We start from the raw sequence: 17,998 nt of genomic DNA, 5'->3' as shown, positions 1-17,998 counted from the left end.
TATTATTTGCCAGTGAATGGGTAGAACTGGAGAACATCATGATGTGTGAAATAAGCCATATTCAGATAGTCAAGAAAATATGAATATTTTCTCTCATATGCATAAGGAATTTTAACAAAAGAAATCTCACGAAAATAGGAGAATACTGAAGTGGTTAAAGGGGATTGAGGGAGAGAGAGAAGAAATAGGAAAGGGTAGGAACTGCATTCTGACCAAATTATGCTGTATGCACATACGAATATATCACAATGAATTTCATTTTTATGTGTAACTGTAATGCAAATCAATCTGAATGTAGACTCCTATATTTTTTTCCTGCCTGTATAATCTTACCCTAACCAATTAGAAGCACTTTTGTAGCAATGTACCTTTATCACACAACTATAATGTTCAAGAAATACCTCTCTTCAGGACTGGGGATATAGCTCAGTTAAGCACTCAGGATATAGAGTGCTTGCCTTGCCTGTACAAGGCCCTGGGTTCAATCCCCAGCACCACACAAAAAAAAAAAAAAAAAAGAAAGAAAGAAAAGTAATACCTCTCTTCAGTCTCATTTCTCAGAAATGTAAGTAGTTGTTTTACTTAAGATTGGGCTACAGATAGGAAGAAACTAAAATGCCTCTTATGCACACACACACACAGAGGTGGGACAAGGGAAGGATTGAAAAATAGACACAGAACTTTCATATTTAACCAAGAAACATAAACTCAGTGAAGCACAGTGTTGCCCCCTAGAACAGGACCAGGTGCAGAAATCTCAGCATGTTCTTTGGCACTGCAGAGTGGTCAGGCAGGGCCAGATAATAATGCTGTGCTTCTCTAACATAGAGCCTTGCCAGACTTAAGAGACTTAATTTTATTTATTTGGAGTTTATATCACTCTTCAAAAAAAATTATAGTCTCTCTGCTTAATACTTTCATTTCAGGCTCTTCTGGTTTGTGTTAAGTATCAGGTGGTTTGGGGCTTTGTTTTTTTTGGTTTTGGGTTTTTGGGGTTTTGGGGGGGGTTGGAACAGGAGTTAGGGGATACCAAACCCAGGGCTTTGCGAATGTGAGGCAAACACTTTGCCACTGAGCTACATCCCAGCCCTACTCTGGTGTAGGTCACAAAAGAAATCCAATGTCTCAATGTCTCCAAATATTAAGTTCTGCCTCTAACTTTCTAGTGTTTCCAGAAAAACATATTATTTTACAGTAATAATAAAATCAACTATTATAAGAGCAATATTATAATGGCAAATTCAGTAAGCATAATTGGTGTGCAAACACAAAACTTACACAAATATTAAGCTTAACTTCCAGGAGCCAGAGTGCAAACCTGCTTGAGATTAGCCAACAGCTTTAAATGCACAGAGCCTTTTAAATGAAGCTAGTATGGCTGAGAGAGTTGAGTTTTTAATTTTTTAATTAATTTAAAATTTAAATTGAAACACTGACATTTACTTTAGTTATTGGGAAACTTAGTATGAAACAAGTTGGGTATGTGAATCTACTTTTTCAATTGTAAATTTTATAAAATCTAAATAAAGATTTAAGTTTTTCCAGTGGAAATCTGAATTGAGACATCCTATAAATATAAAATATATATTAGCTTTGGAAGGAGGAGGAAAGAAATGTAAAATATTCTTGTTTTTATATTAATATTTGATGAAATAATAATCTGAATTAATTAGTTTCACCCTTTTGTTTGTTTTACTTTCTTTTCTTTTTTTTTTTTTTTTCAGAGGGAATGGTACTGGGGCTTACGGGGACACTTAACCACTGAGCCACATCCCCAACCCTTTATTTTTTAACTTTTTATTTAGAGACAGGGTCTCACTAAGTTGCTTATGGCCTTGCTAAATTGCTGGGGCTGGCTTTGAACTTGGAATCCTTCCTCTGTAGTATAGGAAAACTTATATTAGAAAACTTATATTTCTTTTGGTCAGCACTGCTTCAAGATTATAGACTGAGAAAATTTTTTACACAAATTTTATTACATGTCCTTTATGACAACCATTCTAAATGCTGAAAAGATTTTTGTACTCCTGGGTTTGCAGCTTAAGAAAGAAAGCTTAAGAAATTCCAGTGGATTGAAGTTACATGAAATATACCTCTGGATATATGAAGTTTCACTGTACTATTCAGATAAGAAGGTAGTTTTTTATATATATATATATATATATATATATATATATATATATATATATAATTTTAGTTGTAGATGGACAAAATAACTTTATTTATTTATTTTATTTTTACTGAGGATTGAACCCAGAGCCTCACACATGCGAGGCAAGTCCTCTACCACTGAGCTACGGCCCCAGTCCCCCCAAAAAGGTAGTAATCTTATTACAGAATTCATTTTCTCAAAGTGGTAGAAGTTAAATTTAGTAGAAGGCTATAGAGAAAACCATACTATTTAACTACTTGAAGAATATATGAATGTATTAAAAAATATATATGTAAGAGATGTGGTTGTGAAAATATTTGTTTCATTAGAAAGTCAGTGTGAGCAAATGCTAGCAAATGTAGATATTGCTAAAGAAGCAGAGTGAATAAAGTTTATCCTATCAAAAGCAGCCTAGAATTCCTCCAAGGGTTGAATATACATATATGAGTAGACTAAATGGAAAGAACCAAGAATTTTCAGATATTATGGCTTTTACTCAGAACTACAAGTAAAAAAAAATAATACTCAAAAAGTAAGGAGGAAAGGAAATACTAGACAGACATAAGTTTATCTTTGAATTCAATTGCATTCATGCTGAAGAAAGCAGAAAAATATGAAGAGTGATTAAAAAGAACATTATTATTATTTATTTATATTCTCTTGGAGACTTTAGTGTTACAAAATTTGAAACTTTTGTAGCAGCATTGCTGCTGTTGTACAGCATAGCTAAAGTGTGAACCTCTTTCAGCTGTTTATACCTAAGGAGTAGGATCTCTTATGTGAACTTACTGTCAGGAAAAACCAGCAGTAAGTTATTACAGACTTAACAATAAAGAGTTAATCACACTTTTGTTAATATTTTAACAATTAAGAGTTAATCACAGTCTTCCAAAAGCCATCTCTGGCTGCAGTATGGAAAATGAGTTAGATGAGATTGAAGGCAAGGAGCCTCCCTATGCTATTGAAATAGTAGAGTTTACAACTTTGGGAAGGATGAAATACAATCAGGATTTATTATGGAATAGCTTCTGTAGGACCTGGCTTCCATTTAGATTAATGAGGGGAAAAGCAAAATTAGTAGGCAATCCTTTTCCCAGACTACCTACTAGGAATAATGATAGCACTCATTGATCAAAGAGAAGAGTCGTACTTGATTAAGGATTGGTTGTATCTGACATACACAAAATAAAGATGAGCAAATTGATATGCAGTCAATATTACAGCCATAATTTGAAACCAGGGCATCCAGTTTTAGAATTCTGCTCTTTCCTCAATGTCTGCCTGCCTCATTTGAAGGAGAATTCAGAGAAAGACTGGGTTGAGAAAGATCTTAACTCTGAACTTGGAAATGTTAAGTTTGATAAACTAGTAGGACATCCCTATAGAGAAACAAATATAGTTGACTGACTGGAGATTCACCAAGAATTCAGCCAGGACTGGGAAACATTTTCATAGAGGTGGTAATTAAATCATCAGACTATATGGCCTCAAAATGAGAGAATGTTCAATGAAAAAGAGTAAGACCAGTCCTGGAACAATTTCATTTACAAGGTTCAAGCTGAGGTTGAAAAGCAAAGAAATGAAATCGACAAGGAACAAAATAGTAAGCAGAGTGACGGTAATCAAATCTTGGAAAGAAAAGAGTAAAAAAAAAAAAGGGGGGGTGTTTAAAAACAAATTCTTTTTAGGGTTCAATCTTCAGTACCACATAAAAATAAACAAATAAAACGAAGGTATTGTGTCCAACTACAACTTTAAAAAAAATTTTTTTAAACTAAACTCTTTTAAAAGTGGCTTAATAGGATAGAGACTGAGTAGAGAACCCCTTAAATTTTGTAGGTCAGTAGGAAGCATTACAAAATCATTTCAAAAAGAGTGGTAGGGATGAATACCAAGAAACAAAGAGCTGAAGAGGAGTGAATGGAAGTGCAAAACTGGTAGCTATAGATAAAAAATACTCTTTTGCAATATCTAATAATTAAAGGGAGTTATTTAAGTTAAGTCTAAGGAAAAAGATGTGTTTGCACAAGCTGAACCTGAAATACCAGTACCATTACTTTCTAGTTATCTCAGGGCTTCAGGGACAAGAAACAGATTTTTTACATTATTCAGGTAGAGGTAATTCATATGGAAAGATCATAATGCATAAAGGTGAGATTCTTTTAGGTTAATTAACCTGTTAGAATTTGCACGTACCATTAATTTCCCTAGACTTGGGTGAGCTTTCTGGTTTTATTCCTGAGAAAGACAGGCCTAGGGAGCGAAATCTTATATCCACAGACTAATAAAATTAGAGGTAATTTTATAAAGTGGACTTGGCAGAGCCCCAGATATTACTGCCATACTTAACTAAAACCACAGTTTTGATGCACTTTACAGATGTTTTGGTGGGAAGAGGAGGCCCAGTCGTAAGCCTATAGATAAAAAAGGTACTAAACATTAAACTGAAGAAAAAAAAAAAGGCAGTAGAGGGTATGTTGTTTCCATATTCACACAGCAATGTTAGTGTGCCTTTTTAGTACACCGTCTTTCCTTAGTGTATAGCTTCTGCATCTGCTCATACCTACTTTAAGATTTTTCAAAACCTTTTTTTACATAACAGTTTAATACAGTTATAGAACAGTTTCTGAACATGGCTGGTTTCTCCCTAAATGTTTGAAAAATCTCAGGAACAGCTCATAATTAAGAAAACAAGAAAATAATATGTTAGGCTACATCACTGATTTTTTTTTTAAGTTTAAAATTATGAAAGTCAATCTTGTAAGCCTGTAAAAGGTTCTTTTTGCTGATCATAGAAATGAAACACTAAGCTTGATAACTCATAGAGTATGATATGTATGTCAGGGGTTTTTTTTAAGCATTGAGAAGAAAATTACATTCATATTAGTTACTTGAATAGTGATCTCATTTCCATAATCCTTATATTAGTAAATTAAATATGTAGCACCTTATATTTGAAATGTTTTTGAAAGAAACTCTTCATTTCAGATCAGAAAAGCATAAAGAACAGGGGTTTTTTAATAATTCTGAATGCTTCCCCCGTAAATTTTACTTGTGTGTTCCACACCATAAATGCCAAAAATAGTCATAAGAACTACTTTAATACTCAAAACATAAATGGAAGCTGGGCGCAGTGGTGTGTGCCTATAATCCCGGTGGCTTGGGAGGCTGAGGCAGGCAAATTGATTGTGAGTTCAAAGCCAGCCTCAGCAACTTAGCAAGATACTTAGCAACTCAGACCCCTGTCTCTAAATAAAATATAAAAAAGGTCTGGGGATGTTGCTCAGTGGTTAAGCACCCTGGCTCCAATCCTTAGTACCAAAACACACACACACACACACACACACACACAGAATAAATGTAACAAAGTGATTTGAACAGCAAATGTGAAAATAATATATTAATGCAAAGTCCCATGATATAGTCCTAAAATACAAACTGCCTCAGTTTGTTATTTTTGTATTTTGTGGTTACATATATATTTTATTAATATCCGCATCTAAAAACTACATTGCACGTGTATTGCTTACTTCTTTATCCCAAGAACTCATAAAATAATAGCAATCTGCATGAATTTTTCTCTGTCAGGTAATAATAAACATAGCTGACAGTGATCAAAGCCAGTAGTAGTTAACCATTTAATATTTACCTTGATAGATGATGGTTCATCTGCTTATGTGGGATGAGTGCCAGGGTTTAAATGCAGCTTCTCTAAACAAAATTAGATTAGAGACAAGTCTATTCACAGTTATAAATTGTTCCTTAGGTGGTCCTTTGGGGTAGGAAAGTCTATATTCTTAATATGATGGTGTTTTATAATTTTATCATGCTAAATATATCTGCTAGAGTTATTACTAAATAATATAAAAACCCTCAGTAGAATTTATTCTTCTTGATTTTGTATCTTATTCCAGAGATTAAACTCTACATACTTCATTTTCAGCCTGAAATTGAAAATAAAACCAACACAAATTTAAGTAGTCAATTTGGCAGTACTTTCTAAATCATTCAGAATTTGTATTTACAAATAGATACCCTCCTGAATCTTTTATAACTTCCATATAACAACTTCGTCATCTTTTTGTTTGTCTAACATAACACCCCTATTTCCACCAGAAACATTTTCTTCCTTTACCCACTCCTTTAATAGTTTTTAATCATTCATATCTCAGCCCCAATGTCATCCCCTCAGGAAAAATACCTGGAATAAATCAGTCTAACAGTAACCCCTCCTCCGCAATCTCTCAATCCAGTTACCCTGCATTTATTTTATTTTAGTCATAGCACTTGAGGTTATCTGAAGTGACTTTGTTTGCTTGTTTATTTTCTCTAGCCTATTAGAATGTAAGTTCAGTGGGAGCATATACATTATCTATCATTTACCACTGTTTTCCCAGAAGAACACTGATCACATAGTAGACACTTGGTAGCTTATCATCTTGAATCAGTGTCATGTACCACCATTTTAAAAAGAACCTTAGGAGGGGCTGGGGTTGTGGCTCAACAGTAGCAAGGCACTAGGTTCTATTCTAAGTGCTACATAAAAATAAATAATCAAAAGAAAGGTATTGTGTCTAATTACAACTAAAAGAAAATTTTTTAAAAAAAAACCCATAGGAGATCAGAGAGACCTTTTGACCTAGGTCTGTAGAGGAAAATCTTTATATGCTTTTTCTAATGGAAATTTAGTACAGAACTGAGTGTACAACACTATACTCTTCATAGTACACAAAGAACCTCGAAGGAACCCTCACTTTGAGTCCAGACTGAAATGTTATAGAAAGATCTGCCATGGCAAGATTTATCTAGGACAGAATCCACTTGGATAGAACAGACCTTTTGCTGCTCTGAATTTCTACCGTGTTGGAATAAACTTCCTTAAAAACTCTTATTTCAGCACTCTTGTAATCCCAGCAACTGGGGAGGCTGAGGCAGGAGAAACACAAGTTTGAGACATTTAGTGAGACCCTATGTCAAAATAAAAAATAAAGGCTGGGATATAGCTCAATAGTAAAGTGACCTCAGTTTTAATCCCTAGTACCAAGGGGAAATTTTTTCTATTTCAACAAAGTAATTCTATTTGCCTTTTTGTTTTATTTTGTTTATAACTATTTGACAATAAGATTAATGATTGTAACAACTACATTAAATATCTTATAAAAGCAAAACATTTTGAACTTTCTATAAAAATTTGTAATTAGTATTTTATGAATAATATCATTTTTAAATTGTTATTTATATGATAAATTTTACTATCAAAAACGTGGAGGAAGAGAAGGATCCAGATTACCATTGAGAGTAAAAAAGGAGCCGGGCACTGTGGCGCATGCCTATAATCTCAGTGGCTTGGGAGGCTGAGGCAGGAGGATGGGAGGCTAAGGCCAGAGGATCACAAGTTCAAAGCCAGCCTCAGCAAAAATAAGGTGCTAAGCAATTCAGTGAGACCGTGTCTCTAAATAAAATACAAAATAAAGTTAAAAAGGAGATAATGCCACAAATTCTACAGATAGCAATAGGTTCAAAATGTAGTATTATAAACTATTACAATTAATTCTTTCATGCCTATAAGTTTGATAGCTCAGATGAAATGAACAAATGCCTCATAAAACAAAACTAATTAGTGATGAAATCTAAGTCTGAATAGTCTTTGTCAAAGAAATCAAATTTATTATGAAAGAAATGTTCAGTGGGCTGGGGCTGTAGCTCAGAGGCAGAGTGCTTGCCTAGCATGCGTGAGGCACTGGGTTCAGTCCTCAGCAGCACATAAAAATAAACAATAAAATAAAAGCATTCTGCCCATCTACAATTACAAAAAAAAATTATTAAAAAAAAGAAATGTTCATGTCCAGATGGTTTCATTGGTAACATCTGTCAGTCATTTAAAAAAGATGTAGTGCCAAATTGAAAATTCACAAGAAAAGAAAACTTCTTCTCGTGTTATAAGACCAGTATATCTCTGATAATTGAATTTTGGCAAAGACCTAACAAGAAAAGTAAATTGTGTACCATTTTTCTTCATGAACAAAAGTATAAAAATACTTTACAGAGAAAATCTAATCCAATACTATATAAAAAAATATAATAAGTGAGATTTATACAAGGAGTATTAAATGAGTTTAATGGTTGAGAAAACAGTGCAGTACAACATATTAACAGAATAAAGGAAATACCAGTAAGGTCATGTTAATGCACAAAGCATTTGACAAAATAAACCCTTTTATGATAAAACTCAGTGAAGGAGAAACAGAAGAGAACTTCCTAAATCTGATAGCATTTATAAAAAGTTTAATGAGGAGCTAGCATTATAGCTCAGTAAGTACAGCATACACAAGCCCTAGCTTCAATCCCCAGCACTGACTAAATGAGATTATATACCACAGGGTGAAATACTTATTCCTTAAGAGTAGGAATAAGGCAAAGATTTGGGGGGAGTACCAATAATTGAACTCAGGGGCACTCGACGACTGAACTACATCTCCAGCCCTATTTTGTATTTTATTTAGAGACAGGGTCTCACTGAGTTGCTTGGCACCTCACTTTTGCTGAGGCTGGCTTTGAACTCATGATCCTTCTGCCTCAGTCTCATGAGCCACTGGGATTACACGCGTGTGCCACCACACCTCGCTCTTTGTTTACCTCTTTTCTCAACACATTACTGGAAGTTCTAGAAATAAAAGCAATTCAAGAAAAAAAAAATGTTAGGTTTAAAGATTAGAAAGAGAGGTAGAACCTTAAGGAAATTCTAATAAACCAACAAAAAAAAGTCAAAGACTTCTCAAACTATAACTGAATTTAGAAAGATCTCAGGATAGATTAGTATGTAGAAATTAAATATATTTCCATACACTAGTGGCAAAGAGTCAGAAAATTAAATTAAGATTGATTTTGGGGCTGGGAATATAACTCAGTTGGTAGAGTGCATGCACAAGGCTCTGGATTCAATCCCCAGTACCACACACACACAAAAAAAAGAATACGAAAATAAGACCAGTTCTTAATTGAGTAGAATATCAAATATCAAAAATAATTAGAAACAAATTAACAAAAAAAATGCATTGAAAACTTCAGATGTTGCTGATAGAAACTCAAGGAAGCCTAAAGAAAGAAAGATACATAGCATGTTAATAGATTAGAAGATTTGATGTGAAGATGTCATTTCCTCCCAAATTAGTCTATACATTAAACTTTCCAAGCAAAATCCCAGCAGGCTTTTTTTTTTTTTTAAAGTAGATGTTGACAAAGTGATTTCAAAGATATATATAAACATAGAGGGCCTAAAACAAATAATATTGATAAGAACATGTTGGAGGGCTGGAGTTGTGGCTCAACAGTAGAATGCTCGCCTAGCATGTGCAAGGTCCTGGGTTCGATACTCAGCACCATATAAAAATAAATAAGTAAAATAAAGGTATTGTGTCCAACTACAACTAAAAATAAATATTTTAAAATAAAATATGAACATGCTGTATAACTCCCACTAGCTGACTTCAAGACTTATGAAGATATGGTGATAATCAGTGACACTGTACTACTGTCCTAAGGGCAGATAAGTAGATAAGTGGAATAAAGTCTATAGGTCATGGTCACTTAATTTTCAACAAAGGCACCAAATCAGTAAATTGGGAAAGAAATGTTTTTCAACAAATACATATGAAAAAATTAGCCTATGTAAAAATATATTTGATACAGAATCTAGATCTAATCCAAAAAACTAAAACTACTAAGCTTTTGGGTAAAAACAGAAATATCTTTATGTTCTAGGGGAGGCAGAGTTTGTTTGTTTTGGGGGTAATTTGGTTTTTGCAGTTCTAGGGATGAAAACTAGGGTCTCTAACATGCTAGGCTAGTTTTCCACCACTAAGCTACATCCCTGTCCCTAAAAGCAATAAAATGAAACTGATAAATTAGTCTTAACCAAAATGATCATAACAAATAACAAGGATGTGAAGGAACTGAAAATCACTTTGGAAAAAAGTTTGGCAGTTTCTTATAAAGTTAAACAGACCTGTTACCCTGTTAGTATTTATCCAAGAGAAAGTTCAGCTTAGTTGTCGAAGAACATTTATAGCACTTTGATGCACAGTAGCCAAAACATGAAGACAACACAAACACCTGTCAACAGGTAAATGAACTTACAATGTAATACAGCTTAACAGTGAATCAAAATAAACTACTGATAAATGAACAACAAGGATGAATCTGAAGACCATGATGCTGAATGAAAGAAGACAGACACAAAATAATATGTAGTATGTGATTCCACTAACTTGAATTTCTAAACTAGGTGAAGCTAATTTAGGAAGAAGCAAAATCAGAACTGCCTTCATGGGGATACAGGGAGAAAGGATTAATTGGAAAAAGACACACAAAACTATGAAAATTATATGGCTTAAGATTTGTATATTTTAGTATCTCTAATTTTTTTCTGAAGAGTGTAAAATAACTGAAAGGAACAAAGTGGGTAGAAGTATAGATAAACCAAGAATGTATTGATAATCACTGAAGCCGAGTTATAATTATATATGGTTTATTATAAAATTCTGTTCACTTTGTATTTGAAATTTTGCATAGCAAAACTTCAAAAAGAAGTAGGAGCAGTAAGTAGAAGGAGAAATATTGGGGTATTGAACTTAGTGTTAAATCATTTGATTGTCAACTTAAAAAACAGTGAAACAAATATAGTTTTTCCATTCCTTTCCCTAAACTACTTAAGTAGGAAGGGAGCGTTTACAAATGGGTAAAAGATTTAGAAAACTGAACATAAAGCATTTGGCTAAAACAAGTATAATTAGGTGGCTAAATTTGAGATAATTTGGAATTTAATTGCAGCAATTTAATAACTTAAATAACCTAAGGGAAAATTTGTCTCCTAATTGATTTGAATTCATAGTTAGGGATTTTGTCTGCATCTGATTTTTTTAAATCTTTTTTTTTTTTAATTTGCTTTCCATATGAAGATTTATACAAATGATTCTGAAAGGTAGGTGGGTTTTTTAATGTACTCAGTTTCAAGGCTTTTTTTATGACTTTATAATTAATAAAAATGTCTTAATGCTTTGTAAGTACATAAAAGGAGAAGGAAAAACACACTGTGTGTGTTTGAGAAAATATATATATTATATATGTTTACATTTCGCTTTTTATTTTTTTTACTTGTTTTAATTAGTTATACATGACAGTAGTAGAATGCACTTTGATATATATATAATGAAGTATAATATCTCATTCTTCTGGTTACACACGATGTAGAATCCCACCATTCGTAAAGTGTAAATGTACATAAGGTAATAATGTCTGGTTCATTCTACTATCCCTCCTACCCCTACATATATAGCTTTTTAAGAGATATATACTTGAAAATGTGGCTATAAAGTATCAGTGATATAAAATATTGTTATGAATAGAAATTCTCTTGAAAGTAGTACTAGATAATCTTGACATTTTTTTTAATAACTGCTGACTTTAGAACATGTATCTATTAAGTAAGCTAGCTTTCTTAGAAGAAAATTATTACTAATAAATGCTCATGTTTTTGTTATCCATTTTTCTCCTTTGATTCCTACATGGTCAAAAATGTCTTATTAAAAAGTATTTTAATTAATATTTAACAAATAGCTAGTATATATTTTATAATAACAACTTATCCATTTTTTTAGATTGTTTTGAAAAATCCAGTAAATACATATGTAAAATCATGTTTGCAATCTTTTTAGCTACAGAAGATCATAAGTAAACAAGATGACTTAAAGACAATGAAAACTAATGAAATAGACTGTCAGGTATGTACATTCATAATCTAAATATTTACAAACAGACAATATTTATAGTAGTTGCTCTCTTGTGTTGTTCAAATAAGTATTCACAAATAGTTGATAAGTTGTAAATAATAATATTTTAAATAGTTATGCTATATTAACATGGTCCTAACTCCAAAAGGTACACAAGAATATATAAATAGAGCAGTATTCCCTCTGCCCCTTTCTGCCCAGTTCTTCCTAAGGAGAAGAGTACTATAAATTTCTTGTGTATTCCTCAAGAGAAATTTTATGCATATAAACCACATATGTAAAATTAGTTTAATAAATAGATCTATATCTGTTTTTCATGTTTATAAAAGCAGTAGCATGCTATACATTGCTCCACACTTTTCTTTTTCTATTAATATATCTAGATATCTCATTCTTTTTAATAGCTATATTTACTTTGTTGTATAGGTATAGCAGTTTCAATCCTCTTTTGGAAAACATTTAACATGTATTCATCTTTGCATATTAAAATAATACTAAATAAATAATCCCATAATTACACCATTACATATGTGTTTGTGTGTGTACAGAAACATAGTTGCTGATTCAAAAGGTATAAGTATTTCTAAGGTTATTGACACACTTGCTCAGGATTAACTAATAACTTCTATAGAATATGAACCAATTTTCATTCCCAATGAAATGCATGTAAGCAAATTGTTAATTAATAATATTTCTATTAATCATAATTACATGTTATGCTTTTCATGAAATTTTCTTAAATTTCCAGAGTATATCATCTTTTAGAGAATGTCTGTTTCAAAATTTGTAAAATTATTTGCAGTGTAGTTTTTGTTTACATTTTATTCCCTTTGAATAATCCTATACTGGACTTCTTTGTCTCACATCTAAGTTTTTAAATGCTATATCCTTTTCCTAGATGTATATAACCTATATGTTTTCATAATACCCTGAATGTCCCCAATCATAGCACATTGTCATTTAATATAATAGTTTGTTTAATGATATGTATGGACTCGTGACAACTAAGGAAGCCCACTCAAGCCTTGATATCCAGAGATGTTACTGGAGTCAACCTTATAAACCTAGTTGGCTGCCAACATACTTGAACCTTAGTATCCAGCCCTTCCAGAAATAAGGCTGAACCCCTTTACCCAAAATCCCTACCCTAAATCTCCTTGTTAGACTATCTGATGTGGTTCAAGACCCCAGACACCCTTGCCTTAGGAACCACCAGTGGCCCTGGACAAAGTCTAGACGTGTTCTTATGTAAGATTAATTCTTTATTTACACGGGTTGTGTCCATGAAGCCTGGTAAAACACAAATCATATATCATATGCTCAATTAATGTTTTTGTTTTTTTGCTGTGCTGGGGATTGAATCCAGGGTCTTATACATGCTAGGCAAGTCCTCTACTACTGAGCTACATTCCCATACTCTATGTTACAGAATATTAAGATTGTTTCTGGAATGAAGGTATAGCACAGTGGTAGAATATGTGCTTAGCATGTACAAGGCCCTGGATTCAGTCCACAGCACCAAATTTAAAAAAAAAAAATATTTACAGTATTGCTATTAGAAGTCATGGTGCTACTCAGGAAGCTGAGGCAAGAGGATTGTTTGAGCCCATGAGTTCAAGATAATCCTGGGCAACATGCAAGACCCCATCTCAAAAAAAATAAAGCTGAGCACAATAGCACACATCTATAATCCCAGCTACTCAGGAGGCAGGAGGATCACAAGTTCAAAGCCATCCTCTGCAATTTAGGGAGGCCCTAAGTAACTTAGCAAGACCCTTTCTCAAAGTATAAAAAGAGCCAAGAATGTAGCTCAGTTGTTAAGTGATTCAATTCCTGGTACCTAAATAAATAAATACTAATAAATATCTATTAAACACATAAATTTAGGATAGAGTTCTAAAAGTGAAATTCTTGGATAAAAGGCATGAATATTTTTTAAGGTTTTTGATACCTATTGCCAGATTCCTTTCTGGAAAGGTTTTTTAACAATTGACAGTGCCATCTCTTGACAATCTCTCTAGGATCGATCTCTTTATTTTGTTTTGTTTTTAATCTGTGCCAGTTTGGTAGGAGAAGGTATCTCACATAATCTTTTTTTTTTTTTTTTTTCAAATAACTATAGATCTTTTGTACTTCTTATTTTGCAAGTTTTCTTTTTCTGTCTTTTTGGGGGAAATTTGCCTTAGATTTTTGTTTCACATATACTTTTACAAGTATTTTATATTTAAAGATATTAAACTAAGATCTGTCAAAAGTATTCAGATATTTTTCAGATTAGTTTTGAGTATCATGTTTTGGCTATGGGTTTTGTTTTTTTTTTTTTTTTTTTTTAACTGTAGTCCTGTTTTTTTGTTTTTGTTTTTGGCAGTGCTGGGAATTGAACCCAGGGCCTTGTTCATTTTAGGCAAGCACTCTGCCAACTGAGCTATATCCCCAGCCCTCTGTGGTTTTTTTTTAATCCAATTATTTTCATTTCTTAAAAGTGTATCCCTGTCAAAATTCACTATAAATACTAACCTATATTCTTTCTTAGTTCTGGTTTCATTTCTTTACATTTAATTTTTTCCTTCATCAAAATTCATTTTGTAAGGGTAAACCTAGGGAACTTTGTATTGTTACTGTTATGTAGACTCTTTTTTCCCTCAAGGGAAAAATTATTACTACTAAATAGGAAGTCTATTTGATTTTTAATGTTTGTGTTCTGGTGGACCTTACTGAATTTTCTCATGATTTTGATTTTTTTTCTGTTGATTTTCTTGGTTGTATAAAGTCATTTTATCTCTAATATTAATCTTATATATTATACAAAATTAACAGGAAAATATGTTAAATAATAGTGTTAATGGCAGGCATCCTGATCATTATTTTTGACAAACACTGGAGAAGGAGAAAGTGGATGTGGACAAGGTGATATGCTCAAACTTAGCAAAATGATTCTAAAGTCATAAAGAATAAACATGAGAGAACAGTCACAAACTTTCTGAAAAATACAAGTACCTCTCATTAGAGGTACTTATCCAAATAAAGTGGTATCGTGAGAAATAAAAGTTAAAAATATAAATGCAAATACGTACAATTATTAGTATATGTAATATAGGTAGCACTTTAAATTGGTGGGAAAATACTGTGAAATTACTTGTTGATAATCCAAAAACCTAGAAGTTATTCTTGACATCTCCTTGTTCCTCCTATACAGCTAAGTCACTATGTCCAATCTCTTCTGCCTCTTAAATATTTCCAAATCCATGTTTTTTTCTTCTGTTTCCACTACTGTTATTTGAGAAAGCCACTATCATTTTCTCACTTTGAATATTACAGTGGCCTCCTAACTGATCTCCCTGTATTCACTGTCTTTGCATTTTCAGGCTGTAGCCAGGAATGACTTAAGCACAAATATAATGTAACTACTACTTAATTCTTCAATCAAACACTACGTATTTCATACATGGATCAAAACATCACATGGTACTCATAAATATATACATTTTAGCCATCAGCAGTAACATAATAAAAATTTTTCAACAGTGTGAAAAATCCTTTTTTTTTAAAGAGAGAGAGAGAATTTTTTAATATTTATTTTTCAGTTTTTGGTGGACACAACATCTTTATTTTATTTTTATGTGGTGCTGAGGATCAAACCCAGCGCCCCGCGCATGCCAGGGGAGCACATTACCGCTTGAGCCACATCCCCAGCCCTGTGAAAAATCCTTATAAGCCTATGTCATCTGTCTCTGACCTTCCTCCAGCCTGTTGCTGTACCACTTTCCTCTGCAACAGAGTATGTGGTCTAACTACCTAGGTTCTAATGCTGCTTTCAACATTTAGTAGCTATGTGACCCTGGGCATACCTGTCTACCAGTCTACTCCATTGGGAAATTTGGGAGATTAAATGAGTTAATACATTACAATCTCTTAGATAAAAAGTAGATAAAAGAGTTTGTTTTATACTTACTTTTGCTTCCTACATCTTTGCCGTAGAGCACCATGCTTTCTGCACATTCAGGCCTTTACACATGCTCCCTGTTTGGAATGTTTATTCCCACTTCTTTCTTACTAAACTTTGCTAAGGTTTCAAATCATAGTTTAAATGGCATTTTCTTAGGGATACGTTGCCTGAGCTCCTAAGGAAGTCCTATCTCATACTCCCATAACTCCCTATACATCTTCCTAGTACTTTCATGCTGTGATTACTTTGTGTGGGGGTAGGAGGGAGAAGGGGTGTGTGCCTGCTCCAGGCGCTGGAGATTGAACCCAGGGCCTCAGGCATGCTAAACTTGTGCTCTTCCACTGAGCTATACCTCCAGCTCCTGTATGTTTACTGTTTTTAATAACTTGCCCACCTGTCTCACAGTCATAGAAAACCATGAATCCTCAAGGACTATTAAAATGCCTGGTACATACTGGGCCTTCACTACATCCTCGTCGGTGACTAATGGACTAACTGACCAAACAATACTGAGCTTATGTCACTTTTTATTTCAGAATAAATTCCAGATGAATCAGAAATTTAAATGTCAAGAATGATACTATAAAAGGACTATAAGAAACTAATGTTTTAGATTGTTGAGGTAGGAGGTTTTTTGTTTTTGAGGCAGGTAATGTTCTAAAAACAGAGAGGAAAATTCTGGTAGATGTGACTATTATTATTTTTTTAATGACTAATATCTCAGTGGAAAAATAAATATGAATAATCAAAGAAAAACCAAGTTGAATTAATAGTGATTTTTTTAAATGTGTTTTCCTACCAGATTGGCAATGATAAGAAAGATTACTAATCTATATTCTCTAAGGTAAATGTCAGTGAACACTTTTTTAAAAAATTTTTTTTAGTTGTTGGATCTTTATTTATTTATATGTGGTGCTGAGAATCGAATCCAGTGCCTCACCCATATGAGGCAAGCGCCCTTCCACTGAGCCACAACTCCAGCCCCAATGGGCACTCTTGACAGGAAAGTAAATTGCAAAGATATCTAATAAAATATCTAATAAAAAAGATATCTAATAAAAAATGCAAATACCATTTGACCCAGAAGTTTCATTTCTGTGGACTTAAAATTCAAGTACATAAAGATAAAGAACAGTATTTCTCACAGCAGTGTTTATATTTTTTAAAAAATGGAAATAGTCTAAATATCTATTAGTAGAAAATGAGTTCATTACATTATGGCAGGCATCCTTGGCTAATTCATATGTCAAAACATCAAACAAAAAGATATTCATTAGTCCTAAATCTAACCCAAATGATAACTCTCTACAGAACTAACATCTTTTAAACTCTGATTCTAAAAAAAGACTACTTCTGCATTATGTGCTCAAATGCTTCCCTGTCATGTTGTCTAAAACACACATTTACTCTGCTTCCTCCTTTTTTTCTTAGGAGGAAAAGTTCTGAATATGGAGGTTTCCAGTTTGAGAGCTGTATATTATTTCAAAATACTTGACAGAAATCATATTTGTTCCTACAGAGCTTCAAAGACTATTTTGATGTTAACTTTGCTTTGGGCTAAATGTATTCTCCAACAGATCATACATTTTGATTTGCAGTTATGTTACTGATCAATAAACACAGGAAAATAAGTGGTTGATAGAGCATATTAGACCACAGATATCCTGTGGGAGAATAAAAAGGCTCATTTAGAATAATCTTTCTTATCATTGCCGATCTGGTAGGAAAACACATTTTAAAAAATCACTGTTAATTCAACTTGGTTTTTCTTTGATTATTCATGTTTATTTTTCTCATCAGAAACCATGGAGACCACAAAGAAGTATCACAATATTTTCCAAGTGCTAAAGAGGAAAAAAATGTCAAAACAGAATCCAAATTCTAGTGAAAATACTCTTCAAGGGGCTGGGGATGTGGCTCAAGTGGTAGCGCGCTCACCTGGCATGCGTGCAGCCGGGGTTCAATCCTCAGCACCACATACAAACAAAGATGTTGTGTCCACCAATAACTAAAAAAAATAAATATTAAAAAAAATATTCTCTCTCTCTTCTCTTCTCTCTCTCTTCTCTTCTCTTCTCTTCTCTTCTCTCTCTTCTCTCTCTCTCTCTCTCT

The 17,998-nt window shown here is 33.1% G+C and overlaps 1 protein-coding gene across 3 annotated transcripts in view; it reads left to right on the top strand.

Annotated features, from left to right (window-relative positions):
- Micu2 (mitochondrial calcium uptake 2) overlaps positions 1-17,998 on the top strand; it is a 109,520-nt gene that overhangs the window by 71,382 nt on the left and 20,140 nt on the right. For all 3 annotated transcript variants that reach the window (XM_026394916.2, XM_026394915.2, XM_026394917.2), the window contains one exon: positions 11,866-11,931. In XM_026394916.2, the coding sequence (XP_026250701.1) occupies positions 11,866-11,931 (66 nt within the window). The remainder of the gene's footprint in view (positions 1-11,865; positions 11,932-17,998) is intronic.

Source organism: Urocitellus parryii, chromosome 2, assembly GCF_045843805.1.
Source record: "Urocitellus parryii isolate mUroPar1 chromosome 2, mUroPar1.hap1, whole genome shotgun sequence".
In the NCBI taxonomy this organism is placed as follows: domain Eukaryota; kingdom Metazoa; phylum Chordata; class Mammalia; order Rodentia; family Sciuridae; genus Urocitellus; species Urocitellus parryii.
This window is presented reverse-complemented; position numbering and strand designations above follow the sequence as displayed.